The sequence below is a fragment of the Euwallacea similis genome, chromosome 15 (genome assembly GCF_039881205.1).
Source record: "Euwallacea similis isolate ESF13 chromosome 15, ESF131.1, whole genome shotgun sequence".
NCBI classification, from domain to species: domain Eukaryota; kingdom Metazoa; phylum Arthropoda; class Insecta; order Coleoptera; family Curculionidae; genus Euwallacea; species Euwallacea similis.
Window position 1 is genome coordinate 3,852,229 of NC_089623.1, and position 24,726 is coordinate 3,876,954.

General features: G+C 33.3%; 1 protein-coding gene across 1 annotated transcript; it reads left to right on the top strand.

Moving 5' to 3' along the window:
* The first annotated feature begins 11,971 nt into the window (after positions 1 to 11,971).
* On the top strand, positions 11,972 to 12,588 carry LOC136413844 (uncharacterized). The gene has a single exon (XM_066397578.1). It carries the CDS (start codon positions 12,041 to 12,043, stop codon positions 12,578 to 12,580), a length of 540 nt encoding a protein of 179 aa, XP_066253675.1. The 5' UTR covers positions 11,972 to 12,040; the 3' UTR covers positions 12,581 to 12,588.
* Positions 12,589 to 24,726: the final 12,138 nt, after the last annotated feature.

Here is a 24,726-nt window from a genome sequence, read left to right on the forward strand (position 1 = left end):
TGAAACTTTCGAAGTGCCATTTAAAACAATGCAATAACAACAACTGCCTTAAATGTCATGTATTACGACTTGATATTTTATGCGTTTATAACTTAGAATGCCATTTTGTCGAAAACGGCTGGTTTTAGAGATATTAGCATGGTATACTTTTTTTAAGTAAAAAAGGTGGGAAAAACATTTCTGAAACTCAAAGTGACGTACACCGTGACACAAAAAAGTATTGGCGACTTAAATGTATTGAAATAGCTACTTGTGGCGCCCCCTAGGAGATACAACGAAATCGACGATAAATTTGGATTTCTGGTCCCGAGAAATTCCGAAATACAAAATTTCCTGAAGTTATTTCGAAGCAGTAGAAATATATTAAAGAAAATGTGATTTAATTTTCCACCTTTGACGCCCTGTATCTCGGTTATTAATTAACTAAGGCACTAAGGCAAGTGTAGTTAAATCGACTTATTTTGAACTGTACTCTACGTGGTAGAGCGTTGTACACATCTTTTAGGGACACCCTGTATATATATATATATTAGGTAGCTTTTGGAATATGCCTGTGACAGATATTTGCACTTTTGTGAGGAAATGATGAGACGGTATGATGAAAATAATGGGTTTCCACTGTACATACTCTTTTCGACCTTTTATTATTTTTTATTACTATTTTAAGCTACCTTTCTATTTAAATGTAGTGGTTAACAGGCACAATTATCATTTTTGGCGTTAAGAAAATTCGTACTGGATATGTGAAGTTGATATGCAGCACCCTTAAAAAGTAAATATATCGGCAGATATCATTAACAACCGAATTATAGGGCCATTCTTTTTTAAAGAAAACCTTACAGCTGAACGCTACTTAGACTTTTTGAGTTTTGAATTGGTGCCTGCTCTAGCTATTATTTTTCCCAACGAAATAAATCCGACTGAAAAAATTTGGTTTCAACCGGACAATGTTCCCCACATTTTGTTATTAATGTCAGAGGATATTTTGATGAAATATTTGCGGGTCGCTGGATTGAATGACGTAGCGTAATTAAATGGCCACACAGATCCCCAGACTTAACGCCATTAGATTACTTTCTTTCATGATATCTGAAAGATAAGGCTTATCAAAATAGGTCGGCCCCCTAACTGCATAACCTGTAATACCCCACTATCATGCGAGCACATCTTGATAACTTGCCCCCAATATAGCCAAAGCCGAACTCTACATAGAATAAAACCAGACCTACGGGAGAATCTCAGTGTGATAGAAAATCAAAGAAATGTCATTGACTTCCTAAAAGATATCGATATATATAATTGTATATAGTGTAACTTACTGATTATATAAAACATTGTACCGAGTGCCAATGACCAATGCAGTCGAGGCACTATAATATTAAATTAAAAAAAAAAAAAAATAGGTCGGCTCATATTGAAAACCTAAAAGCCAAAATTAAAGTGGAATCAAATAACATATCGACTGAGACCATTGAAAATTCCATCGAGGGCTTTTATCATCGACTGAGAGCATGCCAAGTAGAGGGTGGAGGACATTTTCAACATCTGCTACGTTAAATAACCTGTAGATAGGACTAAGAAGATATTCGTCATTTTTTTGTTTTTAAAAGAGTTTTTTTTCTAATTCCTAATAATCACATAACCAAAAAAAGGTTATGGTAAGATTCAATTTTTCACGAGCTTTTCAACGAGCCCACACACGACATATATTTCCATTAAAAAAAATTGGGTAGTATTGTATTAAGGAGTTGAAGGCAAATATTCCATTTTATTGCCAAAAAATACGCACAACTCAAATTCAATTCACGTGTTTCAGCATTTTTTTTTAAGCCACTTGTGGAAAAGATATTAATTCTATTCCAAACTTTTCCAATCCTTTATATTATAATTGTCAAGATAGACTAAAATATGATATGGCATAGTTGGCGTATAAGTGAAATGTACTACTTATGTATTTCATTCCTTCCAATTTCTTTTTTAAAATTAGTTGTAGGGGTTACGATCCATATTCATTAACAGCCAATTATCGTATATAACATAACAAGTGTATTGAAAGTCTAATTGGAAGACAATATGCATAAATGCAAAATTTCCTAATCTACATTGCATGAATGCATCTTGGTATAAAATTATCTAGAAATTATGTTGCATAATGTACATACGTATTGTTGTCAATTACACATAGATCTGGTAACGTCGCAATGATACCAATATTTTAATTGAACAGATCAAACTCTATTACATCGGTATACAAAATTTTAGACCTCTAACTAGTATATTACAACCACGTAAACTTTTAATGGTATACTTACCGTGAATGACTCTGTATATTCGGAAGAGAATTTCATGAATTAAATGCTAAGTGTTTCTGAAGCTCTATATAATTATGATATACTTGATTGTTAGTGAACAACGAATGGTGAATAGAATTATTATGGTAATAAATCTTACTTAATTTGAAAATATATGACTCCGGTATTGAGAAAGAAGTTATAAATTTGAGACTAAATACACCCTTTTAAATCTCAAAAATAGATGTCAAAGTTCCCCGACCGCAAAGTGTAGGAGAACCGACAAAAGCCTTAGGTGGTCGGTTCGGGTTTGTGGGTGCAACATGATTCGCACTTCCAGTAAATCAATCTCTTACAATTTTTGACAAATATATTGACTTATTCATAAAACGATTAGTTAAATAGGCAGGTATAAGTATACTATCACTAGATAAGTGCCTAAGTTCATTTAAACATTTATATACATACAGGGTGTCCATTAAACATGGTTATTCCCTGGACTATTTTAAGAATATTTTGTCCTTTGATGATTTTTGAAAAGCCTCTTTGTTCCGAAAATACAGATAAGACAAATTTTCGATAATAGCAATATTTTAATACTAAATATTATGTGCAAATTTTCTTAATCTACAAAAACTGTGGAAAATGGCCACTTCTAGCTAATGTGAGATGTAAGAACTTAATCTTCTGCTCATTGGCTGCTGAACTTTTTCAAAAACACCAGGGTCTCTCCTTATTGAGTTACACCCAACATAATCAGATTTTTCAAGTCTTGCACGTTTTCCACTGGAGTAATTCAGGGGGTTTAAGTCTGAGGATCGATCAGGCCATAAGTGAGGTTCACTTCGACGACGATTCTTTCTACCGATGAAGCGAATTTTTCAAGAAATGAATTAGTCGAGATGGGCCTCACAATGACTATTTCACTTGAGGTACGACAGTTCTTGTAGATTGGGAAGCTTTACATGTTATAAAATGTTGCCATTATCGAAAATCTTGGTCTGTATCTTCAGAACAAAGAGGCTTTTCAAAAATCGTTAAAGGACAAAATATTCTTAGAATAGTCCAGGAAATAATCCTTTGAATGTTTCCAGTATTTTTAATGAACACCCTGTATATCGACAGTAGAGTAGACGCAGAAACAAGTAACCAGAACATTTTAAATATGTGTCTCCTTCCACATAATCCTGATTTGTGAAAAGTAATAATTTAATTAATCAATTAAACATATTAAAATTAATAATCTAAACCAAAACCCAATTTTGAAGAGTTACTAGCCACTGTTTACCTTTGTTACTTATATTTAATTTTACAACTGGTAAAATTCTGAATACTTTCTGAGGTATTTGGAAAAAACAGAATATCTCTAATGTCGTTGATAGATAGCTTAAACATTCCTCATTGTAAAGAAATTGAAGTATTTTTTATAGGGACCCTGAAGTAAAGCTGCAAAGATAATAGATTTTTTTTTCAGACAGGCCCAATATTGAATTTCCATTAAATTTTTGACCCCAAAATAACAGCAATGTGTTAGATAATATAAACTAATGTTATTCCTTATTCATCAAAAAAAGGAACACTTTATCAAATTTGGTATGGCGACAACCATTTGATCGAATTCATAATGTTAACAGGCTCAAAGATCTCACTAAAATTGATGGATAATTAAAATTAGACACCATTTAAAAACGATGATTTTTAAATCTGCCACTGGTATGTGCTATGTAGTTTACCCCCTAGTGCGCACACCATTTTAGTATTGTTACTGGGGTGCCTTGTAGGTAAATGTCTACAGAAAGTCCCATTGTGCATCAACCAGTACCATAAAATTTAAGTTTGATTTATAGTTAAGTAAGGTCTTTTTTTTTAATTTCTTCAAATAAGCTTACAGAACAAAAAGATCCTAAGGATTTAAATTTTCTTTTTTTTTGGCAGAGAGGAAAATTACAGGTTACATCTTTAGTCAAGATGCCGATAATAAGTAATGTAAAATCTAAGAAAGTTAGAGCTCTAAAACTGTAGAAGACTCAACAGCGACGATTGTTTTTCAATGGATTTAAAGAATAAGTAAAATTTGGTAAGCGTAAAAACAATGTTTACTATAGATTTCGAACCATCCCTCAACTAATTTTCGCTAAGTACCACTTTTTGAATTCTTCAATCAAATTAGCGGTTTGAAAGAATCGGTAAAGAGAAATTGGAGCTATAAAAGTCATGTACAAAAATGTCCATGGTTTGATCTTTGTTTTCTGGAGGAAAATTTTCAAAAAAACATTTGGTCTGTTGTTTTGATGACCGGGTAGTGAGGGATTCGCCGTAAAGAGTACCCACTAAAAACTTCGGGATTTCATTCCAAACCTATAACGACCCGGAACTGCCCTTGGGTGATAAATGGTTTTAACCTACTCGTAGAACTGTTTGAAAAACTAAACTTTGTTTTTACCATATCTGATTTCGTATATTTTTACGGTTTCCGGGTTAATAGAAATTATTAATTTCTTTATTGTAATTTCATTCAATAACAGGGATTTCGGCATACAAAACTGCTAAATGCATATAAAAGGTTAAGGTTAATTCAAAATGGGTATATAAAAATGATATTAAAAATTGGTACATAGAATAGGTTTTGGTACATACAGAATAGGAATTGCCACATACAATAGATAAGTAGGCATTTTTCGCTTTTTGAAATAAATTGGCAACTTGATGGAGTAAAGGAAATTTGTACATTTAAAACTACATAAAAATTACTATAGCATAGGTCGTTTCCAAATACTGACAAAAATTTATGAATAACTGTAAAAGTAATTCTGTATTTTCTCTATACAGTATGTCCCAGATAAGGATGAACAGCATGGGGACCTAGGAAACGATAATAGATACAAAATGGTTTAAATTAGGAAAAAGTTGCGCAATTTAAAGCAAATTATATATACAGTATAAAAACAAATTATTAATTTGCTTTAAAATGCATAACTTTTTCCTAATTTAAACCATTTTGTATTTATTACTATTTCCGAGATCCCCATGCCGTTCATCCTTATTTGGGACATACTGTATATGGTGTCTATTTGAAAAATTTCTCACCCCTATTATTTCAAAACGGGATAGATTTTTTTAAATCGCGAAAACACATTGATTTTGTTATCGAAGGGGAACAATATTTATAAAGAATTCACTGCGTCTCTTTCCACCCTCTACCCCTCAGAACCACCCTCTCAAATATTTTAAATGGTATATGATGTTAAGTGATACATTATTTTAAAGGGATTCTCATTTTCTATATTTTGATACCTTATCTGTTACATTTGACTGTTGCGTTATCAATTAAACGCCTTTAATCATTCTAAATTCATTTTTCCTGTTATTGTTTTGATAGCGTTGAAACTAAGATTTTTATTCAAATATGTCTTACGATTAGGAATTTGTTGTAATACATCTATTTACTAATCTATTGACTTATTGTTTGTCGAGACGACCATCAAAGGAAAAAATGCATTAATCACTAAACCAATGTTTATCATTCTAATACATTTCCTCAGTCCTCGAAAAGAAACATCTACGTAGAACATGATTTGTTTATTGTTTATTTTTGTTTGCAATGGAATGTCATTTCGATAAATCTTGATATTACCTTGTATGGAAAATATTATTTACTTATCTGTAGTACTGATCGATGTCACTAGGTAGTCAAATTAGATAATTAAAGTTTATTGCCATAATTCCTGTTTTATTATGAGTAATTTTAAAAATGGTGTACGCAATTCAGCAAATAACTGAAATTATTTTTATTTATGAGAAGCAAGGAAGAGTTTAGAAACAAAAATTTACTGAAACAGGTTCTATTGCAAACAAAAAAAAGTTGTTCAACGTGTTTTAAATGAAGTAGCTTAAATAGAAATTCTGGGAATCTTTGTTGCAGAACCCAGCAATTCACCTCGTACGGTGGGAGGTTAAACTGGAATGACACATGAAACTGTACAAAAAGCACAGAAATTAAATAAATTTAATCCCTACAAAATGCAAATTCTACAGGAACTTTATGACGAAAATTTTCATAGAAGAATCGATTTTTGCCAAACCATGACTAACTTAATTAATAATAACCAAATTTTCTTTAACAAACATTTGCTTCGGTTATGAGTGTACCTGTTAATGATCGGGCCAATAAACAGAATTGCCGATATTGGACTAACAAAAACCCTTCGTTTTTAGAGAGGGTGTTACATAGTGGCCAGAAAAAAGTAGTCTCGGAAATGCCATTATAAAATCTTTGTTTATTGAGAAAAACTTAACTGGAAAGGTGTGCTTAAAGTTACTTGAAAACGGAATTGATGCTTTAATAACAAATCATTTGGAAGATCAAGTTGGTGGAAAAATCTTGCAAGAAGTCTAAATATACTTTCAGGAAGATGGAGTTCCACCGTATTATTTTCGTCTAGTGCGAAAATAGTTGGATGACCGATTTTCCGGTAAATGGATTGGTAGAAGGGGAGCGATAGAATAGCCTGCAAAACCACCAAACCTAACGCCGTTAGATTATTTGTTATGGGGGCATATAAAATCGGTTGTTTACAAAACCCAGCCTGATAATATTGACGATTTGAAAAGAAGAATCACAGAGACAAGCAGGGCTATTCCGGAAGCGGTATTTGAAAATGTCAGGGATGAGTTTCAAAATAGCCTTTATTATTGTTTAGAAAATGATGAAGAACATTTCAAACATCTAATAAACTAAAAGTGTTAAAAATAGGAAATCCAATTTTCAACGTGTTTCTTTAAGACCAATAACAAGAAAAATTATTTGTTTTATAATTTAATACTGCTATGCAGAAGTTTATTATAACAATTACGTAATCGTAAGACATGTTGGCGCTATCAAAACACTAATAGGAAAAATAAATTTTAAATTATCAAAGACGTTTAACTTCATAACGAGACAATAACAAATGAGGTACCAAAATGTAGAAAATGAAAGGCCTTTTAAAATGATATATCACTTAAGCCTCTTTATCATTTAAGATATTTGAGAGGGCGGTTTTGAGGGATAGAGTTGAAAGAGGCGCAGTGAATTCTATGTAGAAATTGTTCCCTCTCGATAACAAAATCGATGTATTTCGGCGATTTTTAAAAAATCTATTTCGTTTCGAGATAATAGGGTAAGAAGTTTTCAAACTGACACCCTATATGTATTTCATACGTGAATTCTACGCATAAACTGAAGTTATTGCTGCCTCAAATTAATTGAAAATGACTAAAAATTTGGACATGCTAAACTGTATGAATGTCGATTCATTTAGATTGATTTCAAACCGATACTAGAAAAACTATTAAAAACAATGTCAGAAAATAACAGGACATAGACAGTGAACGTAAAAAAATGGATGTGTAAAGGATATACCTAAATATACATATTCTATTCTTATGCTATTTGGTTACTTCCCCATTATATTACCCCGGAACTTACATTTTATATTTGATGACACAAGAAAAGTGCAAGAAGTAGGAGGAAAACTCATTAAAATGTCGATTTTGCATGCTGGAAGGTTTGTAATAGTTTGGTTACTATAAAATTTCATGAGATAAATCGCCTAGTATGAATGATTGTGCGACAGAACATGGGAATCAAAATTGTTCCAACTTTGCTCAAGCAACTTATCACTCGCATCATTTGTACTGAGCTTTAGGCTATTTTAATGCGTATATATTATATATATATATATGTATGTATATGTTTCGCGTAAAGATATTTGAAATGAGATACAAGCACATAAGCTTTTGCGATATTTTATCTTAATTTCGGCACATTCCGTCGTTCAAGGTACAAGATTGGTCTGTATATTTAGACAGCGCCTACTACTGTTGGTATTTAAAAAGAAAAGATAAACTTTAAATACAAAAGTTGTAGGGTTTATCGGAAATCGCCAAAAAATGTTACGTAACACTACAGATGAATGTTGCAAGGTTAAAAAAAAAACAAAACCGGTAAATTTATAATGAAACATATTGTACATTTTGTAAAAATTGAATAGACCTTCATTTTCTGATTTCAAAAATCTATAACATGTTGACATTTGGTTTAATAGTTTTTGTGGTATTTGAATTTAAAAACATATGTATATTACATTGTTTTTCTAAATCGTAATTGCCACGGATAAACAAACCGAAAGTCATTAGTAACTTTCCTTTATTCAGCTGTCACATTTTCTTCATTCTATCCGTAAAATAGGTTAAACAGAAGAAGAATAGTTCGAAATAATTTGCTTGCATTACAAAAACAACAATAATGTTGCTCAAACGTAAATGGAGTATCAGCGCTACATGCCAGTTCCTGCTAGTTCCAGTTTTTACTTTTTATTTTCGTATTTTAAACGGCTAAATCAATTGCCAACATGTTACATATTTTTGACAATAGAAAATAAAGGTCTATTCAATTTTTATAAAATATACAGGCTGCTCCATTATAAATTTACCGACTTTGTGTCCTTTTTTAACTTTGCAATATTCATCTGTTGTATTATGTGATATTTTCTGGCGATTTAGGATAAACCCTAGAACTTTGGTATTTAAAGTTTTTCTTTTTTTTTAATAATAAAAGTAGTAGGCGCCGTCTAAATATTTTTAAATATGACCAACCCTGTACATTTCAATCAAATAGTTAAATAATTCCAAATGATAACAGATATTTCAAAAAGCGCTAAAACGAAATATCGTTGTTTCTCCTGCATTCCTTGCTTCATCCAATTATCGCATTCATGTCAAGCTTTGTCAATGTTTTAATTAAATTACTTGACTCCAAACCTTCATTATTTATGAATTTAGACAGATAATAATTATTACGATGATGTAATCATCATAATTGTGAATAATACCCTTCGGGAAAGATAATAACCGAAAATTTCTCCTAACCATGAAACAAACATCCCTGACCGGGAAAAGGGGTGGCAAGCAGATGGAAGAGGAGGAGGGAATTCATAATTAATTTTGTTTTTGTGCCGCGGAATGGCGGCGTTCGCCGTTCTCCTAAAAGTTTCCATTTTAAAGTTGCTCTCATCCGTGCCAAAAGGGTTGAGATGACGCTGAGCAAACAATAAGACGAATCTCAAGCGCTTCCTTAATTAATAAACTTCTACTAATGAAAGAAATAATTAATTTCTGCCTACCAACACTGACGATGAGCTACGCCCCTAATATTCTTGGGCGAACCCTTAGGTTCTTTGTTTTCCTTGATTATTTAAAACTTCATTGCACAAAAAACTAAATAATAAAGATAATAGGCAGCAGTTATCGTGCGCAGCATAACTAGTTAATGTAAACCCCCCTAGCTGTAACACGCTTCTAATAATAAGATTGTTTACGAACCTGACGTCACTGTTTACTCTGCCTGACATATTGCGAAACAACGAAGGCAATTTCCTGGTTGGGGTTGCAACTTAATGAGCCTTCTCTTTTGGGGAATGCTCCAAGTCCTGAAATTTAATACTGGCAACTTTTTATTAGCCGCCAGTCATTGAAGCATACAATTTCTCACTACAGACCTCCAAGGGAAACGAATTCGCCACCGAAAGGCATCGATATAAAAGTAAAATTTATTAGGATCTAACTGTCCCAAAGTTAATCTCCCCTTTACAATCAATTACAAAAACGCGACAGAAAAATCGGTCGTTTTGCATTCATACTTGCGTAATCACATGGGTAAATCCCCTTAAACGTTGGGCGTGGGGCGATTTCACGGGGCTTATTGTGTCTCTGACACCTGGCCTACCCACCCTGTTAACTCGGGATGTTCTTCTCATTCATCTTGTGTGTTGACTTTTTTATTGCGTTTCCGAAACCAATTTTATTTCCATAATGTCAAGGTCAGAAGTGGTAAGATTTCGGTATTAGATCTGTTTATGAATACTGTAGAAAAGTATCTGTTATATGCGTTCACGTCGAGGTAATTCAATTTAGACTGTAAAGTAAAACTACTAAATGAATGAAATGAAAATGAAATAATAATTTTTTTAGTTCGAGTTCAAATAGAAGCTATTTAGAAAATATCCAGCCATCAAAAAAGCATTTTTCCATTAAATCTTCATTCTTTACATTTTAAATTTATATACAGAATAATTTTGTCCGAGACTATGAAAACATAGTAGTTTCGTACTAGTTCCTAAATACATGATAATGCTTACTATTGATACTTACACGACAAGAAATGCTAACTAACGTGAATGATGAGTTTATCATTCACGCTAGATAGAATTCAAATTTACCAATTTCTGGTGGAAAATTTTCGACTTCTTTCTATGATAAAAAATTCGTGTTTGCAGTCAAAGGAGATATAGAAGAATTGAGTACGGTCGATCAAATGTTTAATCTATAATATTTTCTGCTTTTGAAAAGTAATTATGTTCTTTAAACGAAACTTTTGAACAAGGATAAGTTTCGGGAATGACATTTACCGAAGAAATGAATACTTTTAAAATATTCTTCGTTTATAGCTCATCTCACAATTTCTTCATAAGGAGAAAGTAACTCTCTTTCTTAAGCGGGGTTGAAAATTGGGCATTTTTGTGAATTCTCCGTTTCCTTTTTTGCTGACAAGGTCTCATGAAAAAAAAGTTAAGAGTTAGAAAAAATCGCGGATAACATGAGTATTAATCTATCATCAGACTTGTGAATTCTTCGATGAAACGAAATTAACGTTATGGAAAATTATGGGAAATGCGAAGTTTTTATTAAGAAAATGCGGCTAGACTGATATTTTCCAAGAGATATGGAGTACAATTATTGAAAAGAAAGTTCATTCAAGGAAAACAATTAAAAACTTGATATTTTTAGAAAATTTTATATTTTTCGCACCATGGAAGAACTTTTGAGAAGTAATTCCAGAAATTCTTTCAATCCAGAACAATTCAATTGGACGTTCTTAGATCTGAAGCTATGTAGAAGGTTAAAGAAAGAAAAATGATATTTCATCTGGAAATATTGTTTGCACCACTGAATCCATGTTTACTGAAAGGAATCTGCAGGAGCACAGAAGTATGGTTAACCGTAATCAGTAGGAAAGCTTAGTTTAGATTCGACGATATTGATTTTAAAGGACTTGAAAATGAAAAAAAAAAGACAATTTATTGATTATTTAAAGGGAAAAACACCTCAATTTAACGACGTTTATTCAGCAAATGCGGTCCATGAGGTATGATGGTTCGTTGTGTCTTAAACTCCTCATAAATTCGTCAGATAATTTTCAATCTTTGTATATGTTTCTGCTTTTGAAAAACTTTTTGAAATAGAATTTGACGAAGAAAGAACTTCAAGAAAAAGTGCCTGAGAACATTTATTTCAAAAGTCGGGATACGAAAGAAGAACTTGCGAAGTGCCCAATATCCTTCATACATTTTCCAAAAATGCGTCTTTTTAATGATTTTCTGAGGAATTTGTTAGGGAATTTCAATTATAGAAATCTGTGAGAATCTTTTTGAGAATATCTGCTCCCGAAGACGTTTTTTTAATAAAACTTGATTATGAAAGACTCCATCTTTGGCAGTGATCTAGGTTCGATAATTCGCCAAATATTTCAAAAGATGGTAATAAATGAAAAAGTACTACAAACAATAATCATTTCTATATTAATAAGGTGAGATACCAGCTACTGCCCTATTACTTACCTGTACAACCAAGTCTGACTCACTGACATTAACGCCAGTCAATTTTGTCTCACCTTACACCACACTCGTTAATTTCCAAATAAATCCGATATAATGCGTAACGAAAGTGATATATTTTGTTTGAAAGAGCAGAAAAAAGGGGATAGTGATGGAACTCAAATATTCTCAGCCAACGGCCTACACCACTTACCTAAGCTGCGCCGCCGAGGAAATCTCCATTCAAGTTCTTCCAGCTTTGAATATGGCTCGTCATCAAAAAGAGTCCAGATGAAAAATTCCAATACCAAGGAAGAGCACAGTGACGATTACCAGCTGAAAAGTATTCAAGAAGAAATTCAAAAATTAAAGTTAGAAAAGGGGGACTCATTTAGATCCGATAACGTTATTTCGCGCCAGCAATTCAGTCCTGAAGGGATAAGGTTGAGACCTGAAAGGAAGGTTATTGCGGGAGGATCCGATCCTAATAGCAATCCCAGTAAGAAGCCCTCGAAATTATCAGTGCCAAACCAGGAAGATGGAAAGGTATTTGCATCAGCGATTCCCAGAAATCCCCTAACCGGAGCTGGGGTTGAGATAGAGAATCACCGTAAATCTAAAAGGGGCCCCGAAAAACAATCAAAATGGTTGTGGTAGCTTCGTACTGTTTTTCATTGTATATAAAATTCTTTACAATGTGAGTTTTTGTTATTTTATTTTATTTTTTTAGTTTAAGGACATGATGAGGTCCTAAGGCCCAATTCAGTTCCCCTTTAAAATCATTCACAATAGTTATGTAGATACGCCAATTTCCCAATTCTCTTGTGTACTGGACCGTTTTATTGGTGGTTTTAACGATCCCAAAACAGTTGTTTGGCTGGGCATTAGCTACGGGGTATCTTCACCCATCCATGCGCCCACTTATTCATTCATAAACCCAAGACACAATGCAGCAGTAAATACATCGAGGGTGGAAGTTAAAATGTATTGTGCTCATACCTGTTCGCCTCCCAGTGAATGATTGTTTTGGTTTGTTTTTAAAATGTTCGTGTGCCCAAGAAGACTAAATGATTTACAGAGTTTTATGTATGATTGTCTTCTTTTACAACTCTTTTGGAATTATGAAAATTTCTAAATAAACGAGTCAGCACCAGAAGCTAATTACCTACATAAATTATGACTCATAACCGAAAACTACAATCATTTGAAAGGCCTATTTTCCTAGCAAAATATACGCTAGTGATTAGCGCAAATGAACAAACAACATTATTGAATACTAAATAATTAACATAAATTTTACGAACGGTAATTATTGACATTTATGTGATTATATTTGTTTGAATGTTTGCAACTTCATCAATTATGAGGAAATTCAAATTTGGTGGCTCGATAATCAAAAATATTTTCGCTTTATTACGCATGAAGAGGTGTAGTTAATACATCGATGGTTCGTTTTGAATGATGGGTTGTTGATTAGAAAGCATGGTACCTTATCGAAGTTATGTTTTGCACAGAACTTAGAGACACAATACTTTATTAATATTCATTATAATGTTTTTCATACTATACAGGGCGATTCACATAACTGTTTCATTAGAAACTTTTGGACTTGTAACTATTTTTAATTTTTCATATTTTAAGATTAAACTAATATAAATACACTCTATTTTTTAAAAATATTTTGAAGGTCATACTAATTCCGGTTATACCGGAAGTTAAGGTCAACTTCCTTATTTTAAATGAAACATCGGGTATATTTTTGCATTTTTAGAATTTAGGGATTAACCTGATTAAATTTTTATTAGATATTCCTATATCTAAACCTAACCGTTTCGAAGATATTTTGATTTAAAAGAAAAATTTTTTTAAAACACCACTTCTTTAAAATATAAAATTCTCAGCTATTACTGAAACTGCCTTTATGAAAATTTGTCAACTTGTTAACCAGACATGGTAAATTAGGTTAATAAGAAAACTTTTTATAAATATTTTACAAGGTCTCCAAAAAATAATATCAAATTTAAAGAACTTTGAAAGCAAAAACGTCGCTTATTTTAAATAGAACATCCCGTATATTTTCACACGTCTAGATTCTAAATTTAATTCTGAATCGATATTTATTAAGTGTCCCGAGTCCATATCACTTTAGCCCAAAAAAAATGAATCATTTCTTTTTTGAAAAAATGACTTCTTTAATATTGTAATGCGCGATTCTTTGCAAAAAAATTGCAGATTTTGTCTTTTTTTTTCATTATTTTTCATATAAGTATCTGTAGTATCTGAATATTTCGGGACCATGGAGTGAATTAGGGTGCTGGGTGGGATAAAATCAATCAAAAACATAGTTGAATAATGAATAAATCATGTAATGAAACAACACTAAACTAACCCAACCAAGCTAATCTTACCCAAATAAAAATAATCATCATTGAAAAAGGGTTAAAATACATACTTTTCAATTCAGTACAAATATGATTTGTGATGCTGTACTTCTGTTTTTCGACCTTTTATTAACATTAAATGTTCATGACTAAAATGTGTAGGTATCGTAAGTTCTGATTGAAAATAAAAAAGCTCCCCTAACCTCATTGATTATTACAAGTGATTACATTGCCATGTTGAGAGACCTTCATGCAGAATCCCAGATCATACCGTTACTGGTTTCGCGCTGTTTAGCACTCATCAGACGGCTCTAGGCAAACAACTCCGCACAAGACGTCATTGAGAAGGAGACAAACAGAAACGACTATTTCAACGACTAAAACCTCTACCGACATTGAACTACACTGCTGTTTCGATTATTTCTTCTCGATGATGACACTGTTTGTCTTGATATTCCACTAATTCCAATTACTATCTCAGGAGATTCCACCTCCATCTTGAGAAATAGTCCACATGTCTTCTGTTTTCCAATTTTTCGTTAAAATTGTAACAAATTAGTCGTATTTCATTGCTCGTCATCTATTTATAACCTATGCATTTTCTCATCATTTATTTATTAACTTTGTTTGTTTTTATTTAATTGTCGTTTTTCAAACGAGAGTTAAATAGGCATATGTAAGTATTTTCCTTTTGGCCCTCGTATAGATCCTCTAGCTCAATTTAAGTTTAAATATAGTTTAAATTGAAAGTTATACAGAGTGTTCATTTAATAGCCCCTCGGACTTATATGAATTTATGATTTCATAAAAAATCTATTAAGGAGATATATATGAAGATAATAAATGGGAATTTTAAAATTAGCGATAAATTGACAAGGTGTCTCAAAAAAGCGAGGCGTAAATGTAATTTTTTTTTTAATGGGACCATCTGCATTTTTTTCACATGATAGAATCCTTTTTTGAGCCTGTGTTAGATCCTAGATTTTTTAGCCTGGAATGTAGTGACTCGAAGCTATGACATTTTAAAAGACATTTTATACGTTTGCAGTACCTCATAAAAAAATTAATATCGCAGTCAGTTTAAGTTAGATTTTAATAATTTTAGGATGGGTTTTCATGTAAGATTCTCTTAGCAGGCGCGAATATTCCTTTAGCCAAAAATATATTTTGGGTGTTCACAATAATAAAAAATAAACAGTATCCTTTAAATAACCCCACCAAAAAAAGTCAAGTGGCGTCAAAACTGGATTGTACGCTGGTCACTTAATGAGTCCTCTGGTCGCGATTAACTAATTTTAATACCTTGTTTTTAAAAATTCTGTGACCCTTTTAGAATTGTGGGCAGGTGCGTTATCGCTTAGATAGAGCTATAGTTAAGACCGCCTGCTCAAGGGAATTTAATAGGAGAATGGAGCAATGAATAAATTCAGAAATTTGTTAAAATATTGTTACAATTGGTGAATCGTTGATTGTAGAACATATTTATCTTATATGAAAAGTGTTTAGAATTGAAAGGGAAATTGGAAAATTGACAAATATTTAGAGGGTTCCATTTGAAAAAACAAAAAATATACTCATAACTTATTTTTAACGCACTCTATGTACCAAAGTTATTGTGTTCCATACAACTTTAAAAGCATCTTAAACCTTTTTTATGAATATTATTTCTCCATCTACAGGGGTTGTCAAAATGATGACTGTAACATTGAATCGGGGACACTCTGTATACAATATTGTGAATTTAAGCCACTCTTAGATTTAAGCTCAGTTTTGTGAATCTACGGAGAATGCGATGGTTAAAAAATCATAGTCAACGTCAAAAATAGGAGTGAGTGGAAATTTGGGGTGTTGAAGTTCCCACTTGAGGACCTTTATTGAAATGAAATTTCCAGAATTAATTTTTCCAAGGATTAACTATTAGATGAGTAAAAGAAGTAGATGCCAAAGTTAAATTTTTAAGTGATATTTCCGGCCTACGTCGGATCATAAAGGCAAATTCGGAAGCATTGAGACTTTGTGTTGTAACGTTGACCTTTACTGGTGTGTAACTAATAGTTGTTGCTATTTGAGGATGTTCAAATGTATGCCATTTTCTTATGATTGTTTCATCGATTAGTAAAATTTGGAAAAATCAAATACCTGGTTTCGCTCGTCCCGCAAAATCCTACTCGTTACATAATATTATGAATTTGCTAACTGGTTACTTAAATAGTCATTCCAGAAATATTGACATTTTTGAAAGTTTTATAGTGTTATTGGACATATAGATGGATCGGGAAATACAATAGCAGAGATCGGAAAGTGGTTTTGCCAACCCCTCAGGTTAACCGTTCGGGCTTGACCGGGAAAACTTTACTTTCAGGTAGAAAAATTTAACAGAAAGTGAGGATTTTCTGGCCAGGCGAGATCAAACGCATTTTAGGGATTTCATAGGTGCGTTATATGTAATAACAAAAGGTTTTGACGTAAATTTTAGCGGTTTTTTTCATAAACTGCCGTGAAAATGAAGCAATAAAGGTGGGACCTCCTAAGGTTACCCGAAACCAATAATCTGAAGCCTATGTGGATTTTAAATTGTGCAACAAATTGGATGATCAGCTAAAACACGCACCTCCATAAATCATCCCGAATAATCTCTTTTCTATTTTAGACGTAACGAGGTGGTCAATTCAATATCCCCGTATAAATCTTACGAAACCTATTACACAACTATCAACTTTTATAAGACGAATGTATACATTTCCGCCCCGTGTCGTTCTATTGTGAAAAGCAAAAGTCAATACAGGCAATATTTAAGATTTTGACATGTTTGTCCCTCGTGTTCTTATTTAAGAGCTTGCGAGCATTCTATTTAGAGAATCACTTTATTGTTGACTTTCAAATTTCCACGGTCGCCTTTAAAAGAATATACAAGAATAAGGAACGATGTTCCGACGGAAATTCTATGGCCTACAACGGTATTGTTCGCAATTTTGTTTGCACGTAAGGCCTGGCGTTTCCTGTCCCCATGTTTGTCGGGTGAATCTCGTTTTCAATTCTGCGAGTCAATGAGCTTTTAATGATATCCAAGAAGTCGCGTTAAATTCAATTATTAGAGTCCAAGTAGTATGGTAAGTCGGTATCAATCAAATCGATGTTCTGAAATTTACACCGGTAAGTACCCACCTTAGCAAGGCAAAAATAACAATATTTGATCAGCAAAGAGGGCCGGAGTGTTGACAGGTGGGTCGTAGGTCTAACAAATTTAATCTTAAATTCAAATTTGAACAGATCAAACGCAGCGAGCGTGACGGACCAATATTTAGTTATTTGCCCGAGCACACAACTTGTTGACTGCGTAAATATCTGCCATCATTGTTTCCTTTTTATAAAACTTTGTTGCCCTAGGGATTAAATTGGCCACCGCAGAATTAATGGGCTTGCTTTGAATCAGTGACAACTTGATAGTTTGAAACTCAACTGACGGCTAAGACTTAACCGGGACTAAACAAACCTGCCTTTACTTGAAGCGGGCGTACCTCCAGTGAAGCATTTTTGGAGTAGATGATTGGGTTTGTTTAAACATGTCGTCATAATTAACTGGAATATTTGTCTTGGGTTGTAGATCTGCGACGTAGAAGAGTGTCAAATAATAAAGTGTTCCGCTGGCTTTAGATTAAACGTACTGTGTACACGATTCTGAACCCGCGCTCCACTCACTACGTGAGGAATAGAATATTTTGAGCTCGCCGGTATTTGTAGAGTATACAGAACGAAAGTATGCCCGAGTTTGGTGTGGAAATATTTACCGACAGTTATACATTCTCCTGCTAAATAAATTATTTCGGTAAATGTCGACATTATACACACCGGGAAGGGAGCAAAAGTCAATGTTTGGTGTGGGGAAACGATGAAAAATGGTTTTATAAAAGTTTTTCGTGCTTGCTTAATGCAAATAATCCCTTTCGCAACCGGTAGTCGGTTTGTTTTGCGTATTTTTAACTAAATCTGGCTTATGGCACTAGGCCAAGAATGCGTTTTATCGACCGTGAAAGCCAGAAGTTTATCACCTCATCACATATGGCATGGAAGATGGTCCCTTGTAAAAAAAACACCGTGGCAGATTTCATGGAGAAGCACAAAGAGATTTTAATGTGTTAACGGCCTCTAGTCATATTAGATCGCAAAACATTACAATGGACATTACGAGGCTCTGCATTATGAGAAACAAAGAGATTTGAACAATATGCTCAACTTTATAATAAACACTGTCGTGTTTAAGCTGATCGCAAACTGTTACAATCTATCAACAAAACTTGAAAATATAATCTTGTTTGAAATGCTAAAATCAAAATACAAATACCTAGGAGTGAATAGATAAGTTGGTTGAATAGATGTATTGTTGCGTTTTCGGTGTTTGAAGATGTAGTAAACTTATAACTTAACACAGACACTCTTTACGGAAATGTAGAAATAATTGACAATTAAGATGACAAACACTAAATTTAAAATATATTGCATATGGGAGGAGTTTATAAAGATTTATCAACTCAAATTTGAGGTTTCAGTTTATCGATTGTATCAGAGATTTTTTGGTCTGCAGTATAACTCCTTCGGAATGAATAAAAGGTTGAAGATATTAAGGGAAAGTTAAGCAATTTGGGTGAACGGCTCATTGAGAAGATGATAACGAAAATTTTAGTATCATTGCAGAGCAAATGAAACGCTTTGTGTAGGCATGGGACCCAACAGCAAGCGATAATCAGACATTAAACGAGTGTACTTCTAGACTATTTTGGATGAAGCGAGGCATACACAGGATATTTCTGACAGAGTTTTGCCAGCAATAAAAAGAAATAACCATTCAGATCGCAGCCGACGTTCAAATTGAGGACAGTTAATGTGTCTGTTACATAAGAATCCGGAATATGTTAAGAGAGACCGCTAGAGTGCCAGCACATATTTTATAAATACGGCCTCAACTCCAGTTAAACGCAGCTTTTTATATAAAATTGGGGGGTGTGATGAGTAAATGTTGGAAGGAAAATGGAAGACTTGAAGGCAGATGGTTGATTAATCTGAGACTTTCACATTTATTCAAAATTAAATGCCACAGACTGGTGTGTTGATAGCGGACCAACTGACCACATACGTTAAAAGGCGACTATTTTTGATACTTTGCAAATTATTGGTAACCGATCTGTGAAAATTGTTAATGGTTAAGGGTTAGAATGTGAAATACATTATAGCGTGTTGTAACGCGTTATGTAATTTAATCCCCGCAAAAACTGTTAAATAAACAGTTTAAATGTGCTTATTAGCTTAGCCGAACCCCTACAACAGCACCCTTCAACAGGGCAACAGCTTATCATTTATAGAATGGTAGATATCTTGCTCTGGCTGCTATTAATGCTCTGAGATGGTATGCCCCAAGCACTTGACTTGTTGCTTAAACAGACTGCACTTCTAGTAGTTCAAGTTCAGGTAGGATTTTTTTGCCTCAAATTTTCCGGATGTTCTTGGAAATTTCTTCCCATTATGATTATGATATCTAGGTATATACGGAAATTGTCCAAATTAGTTAATGAACTCAGCAAGAAGGTTGATGGAGCATTGCACATTCTGAAAAGCATAAAAATAAAAAAAAGAAGCAATATAAATTGATATAGTCAATGAAAGAACTGATAGAAATGTAACCTTCTTCTTATCACGAGGGGCATTTAAATTGCCAGTATTTTTAGATTCTAACTGGAAATTAATTTTTATCCTGATAGAGCGCTAACATATCATCTATACATATATAGCAATGGGTAGCTATCCTGCCGCACTGGCCTGTCCAGCTGCACTGACGACATAGAACTGAGTTGAAGCATCTTTCTTCTTCATAAGGACTATAGGAGAAACGCAAGGACTGGATGATTCTTCTATGAGACCCTCTTCTAGAACTTAATTCAGAAAATCGTTGACCTCTTATTATTTAACTATAGGCGCGACAAAATATGTTAATAAACTAACAAAGAGCTTTGTACTATTTCCAATTGTAGTGGATACATCAAGATACTTTTGGTTTCGCTCTGACCACAACCACAGTTATTTGTTCTTCCCACATTATTAGTCAAAATCGTCAAAATTTTCAACAAAATACCTATAAATTATGACCTAAAAGTCCATAAATTACTTCATTTACATTCAGGGAAGAAATACGAGCGTACATGGAAATTAATTGTCTCTCCCCTTTACCAACTTCCTGGATAGCGCATTCAATGTTCACGTTGGACGACCCCCATAAATGGAACTACATATCACTCCAAAACATTTTACCACGCACACCTAAACTAAACAAAGCCGGAGGTCACATTAGACTAAATTTTTAATAATGACCCTATTGACACGTGACCCAGCACTAATATAGCGGTCACGTGGCTGATGGATCGCTTGCCCGGAAGCGATATCGTTCTAACTTCACCCTTTTTTTTATTAATTAGTTTCCTAAAATGATGGTGTGAATCTATTTTTCTGCTTATAGAGAAATCCTTTCTCTGTCTTGTTCAATTTTAACCATGTCAGTAGATACAAATGTTATTTCGAGAGATGGATTGAATTGTAAAATCAATTCGTTGTTTACAAATAACATTTACAAATTTGATTTTATTTTTGTGATAGATGGGGCTCACATCAGAGTGGTAAATATCTCTTTGACTTGCTGCTGAAAATCGGTTTTGCATGCTTAAATGAGGCAGATTTCACTTTTTTTTTCCTTTTAGAGGCCAAATCCATAAAGGAAGATTTGAGAAGAACAATTTTGTGTCCCCCTTTACTAGTTTTTGACCCTAAATATGCCATATCTGACTTTTGTATAAAAATAAATTCTTCAGACCAGAATATGAACGTCTTAAGTGACTGATCTATGTTTACCGCCCTAAATTCTCGGTATTTCTGCATTTTATTTTATTTGTTTGTCATTAGATTTAGTGAGGTATCTTAAGCAAACATTACATGGACTTTGACGATATTCCAAATCGTAAAACTGTTATAATGTCAGAGGACACATAAGATTGATTTGACTGTTATTTATTATCAAAAACAAATATTGATTTCCTTTTTGGCTTCGGGAGATTTTCATGGGTCTTCCACCTCAACTTGGAAATATTTTGCTCTGTTTGTGTCTTGTCTTGCCTTAACCTTAATTTTAACATTACGATTACGTCACCGCCTATTTTTTTTCTGCCGAGAATAACGCTATTTGCTCAGTTTTATTGTTCAACAGAAAACTTTGTCCTGGTATTTTCCTTCTTTAAAGTTATTTACCCTCCACATTGTTTAATACGAGATAAATTTATGAATACGCCATAAACGTCTGAAGTTAATGAAGCTTTGGGCAAACAATTTAAAAGATAACTTTCCTATCATCATCATGGCAAACATCTTAAGATAATCGTCACAATGGCATCTTCGCCGTTGCTGCGGTTGGAGAGCCAGACAATGGAAATAGCTATTTTACTTTTTCAACAAATAAATCCTTTAACAATGCCTTTGCTCTCCTTTTCGGATTAAATTGTGGGTTTCAAAATTGCAGAGAACAAAGAAGAAAGCAAATATTTTAAGCTGAGAACAAATGTGTACGAAGTTATTATTATTATTTTCAAAGTTGTATTCAGCAGTCCAGTTATCTCTGTACAATTAGATTTCGTATAAATACAGTTTTTCGTACAGAATTACTTACGTATTTATTTCGTATTCACTTTCTCTCCATCGACTCTGATGCGATGATGATGAAAGGCAAAGGACATTTTAAGGGTGGTACATTAAGAAATGTACAGATGTTCAAAATTTTCTGCACAAAATTATTTGGTCTAATGAGAGTCAAAATGATAATCAATGCAATTTTTAATAGAAAAAATACGTATTTCTAGTTCAAGGAGAACCTCCGTGCCTGCAGCATTGCGCATCGCCAACCGCGTTTTGAGTTAACTAATAGATATATAGGTTGTCCCATATTTAACTTTTGACACGGGGATTTCGGAAACCGTAAAAGATACATATTTGGTTAAATAGAGGTAAAGTTGTGTCTTTATGAGAGGAGTACTTTACCTTTTTAATTGTTTAAAAATTCCGACTACTTCTAGAGATATCCGGGAAAAACCGAAAATTGCTAATTAAAAAAAAAAATGTATGCCTTAAATTACAGAAAAACATGAAAATGGAGATTCCTTTCTTAGGGCACTTTTTCCCACGCTACAACAAGAAAATAGTTTTTTTGAAATATAAAACGTTTCGGTTTTTCGATACCATCATCAACTTTTTTTTTTAATCGGAACCTGACCGTTTTTTTACGCATTCGGCTAATCACTGATAATTGAAAAACAACTATGTGTCACATTTGCCTATCCGCGACATCTAGATCAAAAATATTCATTGTCAGGAGAAACAATACTCAACATTTTCATATTCTGCATTAGTGCATCCTATTTACTCAACTTTCATGGTAGAAATTGAAAACCCCTATGTCAAAACGAAAAGTTCAATAAATATTAGATATTAATTACATGACAGACATAGACGCGTTGCTATTGATATTACAGACGCGGCCTACTTGCCCATTTTATTTATATTATTATTGCTAAACCGAATATTTCCAAATAAGTGAATGGTTAGCCGTGGTGCGGTTCATTGGCCTGCTCGCAGTCCAGATCTGAATCAACCAGAATGTTTAAAATATATTTTTAAAATCCTGACAATGAATATTTTTGATCTAGACGTCACAAATCGGCAAGTATGACACATAGTTGTTTTTCAAGTACCTCCGGAAGTAATCGAAATTTTTAAACAATTAAAAAAGCAAAGTATTCCTCTCATAAAGACACAACGTTACTTCTATTTAACCGAATCTGTATCTTCTACGGTTTCCGAAATCCCCATATTGAGAGTCGAATAGAGGACATCCTGTACAAATAGACACTGAGCATTATTTAGGGTAATTAAGCTTCATTAAAATGTACTTATTGGAAATGTTAATGATAAAAATAATCTCCATTACTATTTATGTTTTTTTACCATTTATCGGATAAATAATGGATACCATTACAATAGAAATTTAGTGGTTTCGATGCTAAATAGTTATCAAGCCACTAGCGAATATCTTCAAGTTTAGAGAACCGCTGGTCCCCTAGAGGAGACTCCATTGATTTAAATAGGTGGAGGTTGGAAGGAGCTAATTCTGAAGAATACGTCACATACTGGAGAATTTTCCAGCCTAAAAAGAAGATAAGTTCCTGGATCGATTTTGCTGAATGCCGGCAAGCATTGCCATACAGCAATATCACTTTCTGTCTTTCGTGACCCGTAAATGATATTTTTTCGTTTAGAGCTTCACTCAATTGGATCATTTAGATTTGATAACATTCAGCTGTAACATTTTAGCCAGATTTTAGAAACTCATAGTAAACGATTCCTTTCAAATCCCACCAGATAGATAATAAAACTTTTTTGGCATGAATATTCGGTTTTGCAACTGATGTAGGTCGCTAGCCTGGATCAACCCATGCTTTTCTATGTTTAGGATTGTCATACAGAAAATTGTTTCTTTTATAAAAGAAAAACAGGTTCATGTAGATGTCAACTCTTCCACTTTTGTTGTCTTCGGTTAAGTCGTGGGAAACCCAATTTTTTCACTTTTGAATCTTTTCCATTACATGCAATCGATGTGAAATTGCTTGGTAAGTCACTCCTAATTGTTCTGCAAACTTTTTTTCAGTTGGGTAAAAATTTTTGTTTAGTAAAGTTTTAAGTTCTTCGTTTACAAACTTTGTTTTTACACCCGGACGTTGATCGTCTTCGATACAAAAATTTACCTTCATGAAACCACCTCCTAACAGTTAAAGCATCAACAGAATTATTTCCCTAAGTGGAATTAATAATTTCTGTAATTACAGTGGTATTTTTCTCTGGCTTAAAGTGGAACAAGATTGATATTCTTAAATTTTGTCTGTAAATATCCATCTCTTAATCACGTTTTATGCACTGAATAACTGCTCGTGGGCAACTGGCACTTTTATTAATAAATATAAAGATAAACGGTATAAAAACATGTATATGTACAGATATATGCATAAAGATAAATAAATATAAACAAAAATTCAAAAAAATAAAAAGCAATAACTGAACCACACATGCTCAAAATTGCAGACCAATTGGAATCGTCGTCGTATGTTTTTTAATACGGCTAACTTCAGCGCTCAGTTTCTTTTATTGCAACCCCTATCATAGGGGTTGCAATATTTAGCATTTTCTATAGCATTTTACCTAAAAGGAATTTGGAGGAAGCTTCAGATAATCTTTCTTTTTTTGGTTGGACCATAAATGTTTGTTCCAACAGGGCGGTGCGCCCGCACATAATGGAAAAGTTATGCTGAGATTACACGGATTTCTTGGAAGACGGATAAA

Coding starts and splice junctions, on each gene's coding strand:
- LOC136413844 (XM_066397578.1), top strand. CDS start 12,041: ATGCGTAACGAAAGTGATATATTTTGTTTGAAAGAGCAGAAAAAAGGG.